The sequence below is a fragment of the Asparagus officinalis genome, chromosome 3 (genome assembly GCF_001876935.1).
Source record: "Asparagus officinalis chromosome 3, Aspof.V1, whole genome shotgun sequence".
Classification (NCBI taxonomy): Eukaryota; Viridiplantae; Streptophyta; class Magnoliopsida; order Asparagales; family Asparagaceae; genus Asparagus; species Asparagus officinalis.
Window position 1 is genome coordinate 8,388,316 of NC_033796.1, and position 6,818 is coordinate 8,395,133.

Sequence of the window (6,818 nt, forward strand, 5' to 3'; positions counted from 1 at the left end):
ATAATTATTTGAAAATAATATGTAATAATTATAATATAATATAACTCGTACAATATAATATTATAATACATTATACATTATTATATTGCGTCACATTTAATAATTATAATACTATAACAATATAAACTAAATATTATAACATCTTATTCATAATATATTTTATTATAATTAATATATTAATAATATGTTTAATACTAATGTTATAATGAGTCAAACTAGTGTTGACCAAAAATACTTAACATGGTGTTTTGATAATATTTTAAGAGAAAAAACACAACACCATGGTGTTTTTTTTACTAAAACACAATAAGAAAAACACTATGGTGTCGTTTAATACTGATATTATAATGGGTCAAATTAATGTTAACTAAAAATATTTAAAATACTGTTTTAAAAACATTTTAAGAAAAAACACAAACTCATTGTGTTTTTTTATTAAAACACAACAAGAACAAGAAAAACAATATGGTCCGCAAACAAAGCCTTCGAACTCTTCTGATTTCGAGTCCTCGCGCTCGCTACGGTTGAAAAACGCCTCATTCTCTCCGCAGGCCCTTCTCATGTCCAAGTCCAAACTCCTCATCCCCAAGATCAAACCCCCCCCTAAAACCCTACCAAAACCCTCTCCCAAAATCCTCAAACTCGCCAGAAAAATACCCCAGATCCTCAAAACTCCCAACTGGGAACGGACCCTCAATGAAAAAATCCAAGAAGAAGAAGAAGAAGAAATCCCCTCCATCCTCTCTCAAATCCCCGACCCAGCCTCCGCCCTCGCCTTCTTCCACTGGGCCCACCACCTCCGCTCCCCGTGGGCCCCACCCCCAGACTCCCTCTCCTACTCAGCCCTCCTCGAGAACTTGGCCCATCACAATCTCTTCTCAGAAATCGATTCCACTCTCAAAACCATGGAGACCCATCAAATTTGTCCGTCGCCCGAGGCCTTCAGTGCTCTAATTGGTGCGTATTCTCGTGCACAATTGGATGATAAAGCTATTGATTTGTTCTGTAGTATGAATGAAACTATTGGTTCTTTTCCTGATGTTGTTGATTGTAATTGCCTGCTGAAGTTACTTGTAGAAAAGGGTCGCTTTGAGTGTGCCCGGAAATTGTATGATGAAATGCTTGAACGAAGCGTGGCGGATAATTATAGCACTTGTATGATGGTTAGAGGGTTTTGCTTGCAAGGGAGAGTTGATGGGGCCAAGAAGTTGATAGAGGATAGGTGGGGACCCGATTGCATTCCCAATGTCGTGTTCTATAACACATTGATCGATGGGTATCTTAGGATTGGGGAAGTTAGGAAGGGTTATGCGATGTTTAGAGAGATGGAGGTGAAGGGATTCTTGCCTACAGTGGTTTCTTATGGTGTTGTTATTAATGGGTTCGTGAAGAATGGGAATTTTCCGGAGGTATATAAGTTGATTAATGAAATGAAAGTAAAGGGTTTGAACCCAAATGTGGAGATTTACAATAGTATTATTTATGCTTTGTGTAAGCATGGTTCTATTGTTGAAGGCAAGGCGGTTTTGAGGCGGATGATTGGGGATGGTTGTGAGCTGGATATTATAACTTATAATGTTTTGATTTGCGGGCTTTGTCGGGATGGGAAGGTTAGAGAAGCTGAGCAACTTTTAAGGGAGGCAATTAGGAGAAATTTGATTCCAAATGCATTGAGCTATACCCCTCTTATTCATGGGTACTGCAAGCAAGGGGAAGCTGTTATTGCTTCAAACTTCATTATTGAAATGATGGAAAGAGGACACAAGCCAGATATAGTAACTTATGGAGCTCTGATACACGGGCTTGTCATCATTGGGGAAGTTAATGAAGCATTGGTGATACGAGAGAAGATGATAGAAAGGGGAGTAGTTCTTGATGCCAATATCTATAATGTATTGATTAATGGACTTTGTAAGAAAGGAATGCTCCCCAATGCTAAAATGTTACTTGCTGAGATGTTTGACCGAAATATCCTGCTTGATCAGTTTGTTTATGCTACACTAATTGATGGGTTCGTTAGGAACGGAGACATAGATGAGGCAAAGAAAGTCTTCGAATTCATGGGTCAGAGAGGAATTAGGCATGAGGTTGTTGTGTTCAATGCCATGATCAAAGGATATTGTAAACATGGAATGATGACCGATGCAATTTCGCATGTAAATAAGATGAGGCAGGATGGATTTCTTCCTGATGAGTTCACATATACCACAATTTTAGATGGTTATGTGAAATTAAGTGACTTGGATGGGGCTTTTGCAGTATTCGGGGACATGGTTAAGAGAAAATGCAATCCTAATGTAGTCACATATACCGCACTTATTAATGGATTTTGCCGCGAAGGGCAGCTCGGGACAGCCGAAACTCTGTTCAAGGAGATGAAAACTTGCGGTCTTGTTCCAAATGTTGTTACATATAGTATTCTAATCGGTACCTTTTGTAAAGATAACAAGATTACGAAGGCGGCTGCCTTCTTTCAGGAGATGTTACTTCGTAAGTGCCCTCCTAATGACGTGACGTTCAACTATTTAATTAATGGTCTAACTAATAGCATATCTCAACTTGATTCCATTTGGAAAAGTATTAGTCAAGAACATAGCGAGTCTGTGTTATTGAACGTCTTCGTGAAAATGATATCTGATGGATGGGATTATAGAACTGCAGCATATAATGCAATCATATTTTGTCTCTGCAAACATCAAATGCTTACAAAGGGTTTGGATTTGAGAGAGAAAATGCTTCAGAAAGGTTGCTTACCTGATTCGATAACATTTCTTTCCCTTCTCCATGGAATTTGTGCAGATGGAAGAGCAGAGGAGTGGAATCACATTCTTACTTGTGATTTTCAGCGAAATGAACTTGAAACTGCTCTTGCCTACACTCAGCTTCTAAACAAATACATAAATCAAGGGGCATCTTCTGAGATGTTATCAATTTTGTATTCATTGCTTGATGATATTAAAATGGTGGAAGAGAAGTAGCAAACAGTAATTATATTTGTTGAAACTGCATTTACTAAAACAGAGTGGCAGAGGACTCTATTTCTTCTTTCAGATAAGAACCATTACAGAGATGGATCAGGCGTCAATCAAGGGATCCAATTGCAGAATGATTAATCAATAGGGGCTCCACAATGGTCTTCAGATGAAATGGTAGCTTCTAGAAAATCATTCTTGCTTGGGAATGAGGAAGTCCCCTTTGTTGCCTATACATGGGATTAGAGTATGACATGGTCTAGCTGCATATAATCTTCTCCTACTGCAATATCTGGGACATGACATGTCAAAATGCCTACATTTGGAGGTATTGGGCTCTTCAGTGTTGTAATCTTTCTGTCTTGATAAAGATCATGTTTTTGTTAAATTTGTTTTCTGATCATCTCCTTTATTTTTGTATTCTCTTTGTCTAATTTTGCAGGCAAAGCTTTCCCATTTGACAGCTTGACATAAGCATTGCGGAATCCATATTTGAACAAATGGTTCCTTGTACAAGCAGTCATGCCAGTGAACTTACTGGATATAATAATATTATGGTGAGAACTCTTCATGCATAAAGAGTACCATGGACAACCTCTAATCCATTTTTATAAAAGCTCGTATAAATTGATATACAGACAGATTAATCTGTTTAAAATTTTAATTTCATGCAGCGTTTCTCAAATGGTCAAGGAGTAGATGCATTTAATGTTTTTCAGCTCCAGGAAAATCTCAAGCTTTAAGAGTGAAGTTCCGTGCTCGAGGTCTTCTTTCTCAATAGAACAAAAGGGTAAGTCATCTTTGAGATCTCATCTTAAAAAGGGGTTGGTACTACAAATGCTAGCATAAGTATAAATGGCGTTGATGTCTTGATGATATTAATATATGACTATAGCGTAGTACTAGACTATAAACTCAAGTTACATTGGATTCTTGATATGTGTGGAGTAATTTTATTTTGAAAGAAATTAGACAAAAACACACTATTTCTTCTATTTTTGACTAGATTCAATAATATTTTATTCAGCATCGAGGTATAGATTTAAGTGACCTTCTTGTTAGAAGTTTTACACCTGTCATTCTTCTTGATACTTACGACTTACGACATCTTGCAAGATGAATCCCACCCACATGCCAAGTCTGTAATAGATTACAAATAAAAGCTGTTTCCAAAATTTCAATGTGATAATATGTGGTTGAGCATTTGTTAAATTAACACTAAAAGTTGTCCTACAAAGTTATTAGTTACTCTTTACTGCAGAAGAAGGGAATCCTTTATCTTTAATAATTTGAACTTTGAAGATTTTAGCATACCCTAAGGGGGTGTTTGGTTGCACAATTTAATAGAAAAGTTTTCTCAAAATGTCTGATAATGACAATTTTGTAATTAAATTTTTTTTGTAAATTTCCGTAAACTGTGTTTGGTTCAAAAGAAATTTACAGAAATATTTCTTTTAAGTACAAAAAAGTACCAAAATTTACAGAAATTAATTTCCTTTCAAAATGGACGGAAATCACCCAGAAATCTGACACCACATTGACACTTTTCTATAAAGTTGACACTTTTCTATAAATTTAGGGGGTGTTTGGTTCAATTTCTTCAAATTATAGGAAATCTTGCTATTTTCTATAAAGTTATGGGCAATTTTCTTGTTTTGAACCAAACAAGCAAAGTAAAAAAAACAAGAAAAGTAGTACTTTTTGACTTATCAAAACTTTTTCTATAATTTTTTTAAGAAACACAATGAAATCATATTTTGGGTGGAAAACATTTCCTATAATTTGTAGAAATTGAACCAAACACGCCCTAAGCTCGGGATCTAGCTTTCGTATACTTGATCCCATTTAGGTTTTCCAAGCTTGTTGAATTAATTGCATCGATTTTTTCTTTTCTTTTGCTCAAACAGTTCATTCAAGTGTTATTCACACTTCTCTCTGGCAGATGTGGCCATGGGATAGGACCAAAATTTTACACCTAGGTTCGTCATTTGGGTTTGTTCTCAAGGATTTTTAATGTTTTGTTGATATGTTAAGAGTGAACTGTCATTTACTTTTCATGAATGTTTTTTTCCTTTTTTTTCTTTCTAGTTTAGTTTTTCCTACTATCCTAATTTTTTCTTCTTCTCAAAGATATAACTGGTTTAATGAATCGTGATGGTTGTCCTTCTTGGTATCGACTGATAATATTGGGATTTTTTCTTCTATATGAAGAGGATCTTACAGTACGCAATTTGGCGACAAATGAGAATCAGGAAGCTTGTGTTTATTTACTTGAACCAAAATGTTCCCTGGGAGTCTTTTCTTACTTCTTCTACTTGTGTTTGAACAATTTATATTGGATTGTGGTGCCCTTTGATTGTGTATAAATTTTTTTTTTAATTTTTTGGGGTTTTTCAGTTAATTATCAAATTTATGAAACTGAAATTATTTTATCGCAGCTGCTCCATCCGACCCAAGACGGTTCCATGTATTCCTACACCTCTAGCTGGATTTTGGTCCATCTGCTGATGCAAATTGAATTTGAGTTTTATGATTCTGTAATCAGTTAAAACTCTGGGGTTGGATTTGGTGGACGACGCAGTGCGTGGTCGAATAAATGCAAGAACTACTCATGCAGCCATTTTATTAACTGGCAGCTCATATATCAGCCGACCACGGAGCGTGCAGTATGGCTAATTTGCACCATTAATTCAGTTGATCTTGTTAATCTTGTAAAATTATTTGTTACAAATTTTTTGGAGGTAAGGATGCTTGTATGCATTTTGTTATCGCTTACAGCTGATTATTTAAACATTCTATCAGAACTATGTACTTTGAACTAGAGAACGGTTTATGTTTATGATGTTTTGTTGAACTTAATTCTAATTTATTAATTGTCCTGTATCCATTTTTAAGTAACTGATGTTAGAAATTAAGGGAAAATAAAACGAAAATAAAAAAATTACTCGCTTATAAAGCTCTTTTAACTAATTCTATAATAAAGGTTAGCTAGTGCCTAGTGACTAGAAGTAGTCTATGAGTACTTATTGAAGGGCTAATTACCACTGTAGTTTCCTCTAGTTTGCATTTATATACCTCGCTTGTTTTTAGTATCACGTATATACCCTAAAGCTTTAACAGTTACACTTTAATATATTATGTTATACAAATATCGTACATTTCTCGAATTTTCTCATGTAACATTCATAAGATATTTTTTAGAACAATATTTTAGCCTTTAATGTTTGTTGAATTCATCGTTAAATGTACTATTGTGATGAGTTCAATAGTAAATTTGACAAAATTTAGGAAAATGATAGGGGCACATCTCCAACCACACCTCTAACCACACCCCCTCTCTTGCTACAGCGCACTGGGACCACATGAGATTTTAAAATAAAATCTCAATCTCATGTGGTCCCAGTGCGCAGTAGTAAGAGAGGAGGTGTGGTTGGAGGTGTGGTTGGGAGTGTGTCCTTAATGCCTCTCCAAAATTTAATGGTTCAAAGGTTACAAAATGAGTTTGTGAGCGTGTTACGCGGAAAAACTCGGAGAAAATTTTGGAAACTTTTCAAAAGAGCTGTAAAAAAACAAGTGAGGGTATGCAAGTGCAAATTAGGGAAACGATAGGGTGTTTAGGTGCTAATCAACCACTATCCAAACACGCGCACTTCATCCCTTGGTCCACTCCAGTCTCGTCGTTTTCCGTTACTTGGTAGCCTGCCGTCTTTTTTCAATTTGTCGGCGTTGATTTTCAATCAGCAAGATAAAATCTCTCTCTATTGCAAGTCTCAACCAATGTCTTCTTCGACCGAAATCTCAAGCGACCGCGATCGAACAACGGCACCCTGCGGCAGCTGGAAGTCT

The 6,818-nt window shown here is 36.0% G+C and overlaps 2 protein-coding genes across 3 annotated transcripts in view; both read left to right on the plus strand.

Moving 5' to 3' along the window:
- On the plus strand, positions 493 to 5,776 carry LOC109832860 (pentatricopeptide repeat-containing protein At1g52620). Of its 2 annotated transcripts, XM_020400320.1 has the most exons (5): positions 493 to 957; positions 1,068 to 3,300; positions 3,415 to 3,529; positions 3,647 to 3,762; positions 5,411 to 5,776. In XM_020400320.1, the coding sequence occupies exon 2, from the start codon at positions 1,119 to 1,121 to the stop codon at positions 2,976 to 2,978; it is 1,860 nt and encodes a 619-aa protein (XP_020255909.1). In that variant the 5' UTR covers positions 493 to 957; positions 1,068 to 1,118; the 3' UTR covers positions 2,979 to 3,300; positions 3,415 to 3,529; positions 3,647 to 3,762; positions 5,411 to 5,776. The 2 variants fall into 2 exon arrangements, with proteins under 2 accessions (XP_020255909.1, XP_020255908.1); XM_020400319.1 differs by having other exon boundaries at positions 493 to 3,300.
- LOC109834578 overlaps positions 3,473 to 6,818 on the plus strand; it is a 19,611-nt gene continuing 16,265 nt past the window's right edge. The window contains exon 1 of the mRNA XM_020402614.1: positions 3,473 to 3,529. Within this exon, the coding sequence (XP_020258203.1) occupies positions 3,473 to 3,529 (57 nt within the window). The remainder of the gene's footprint in view (positions 3,530 to 6,818) is intronic.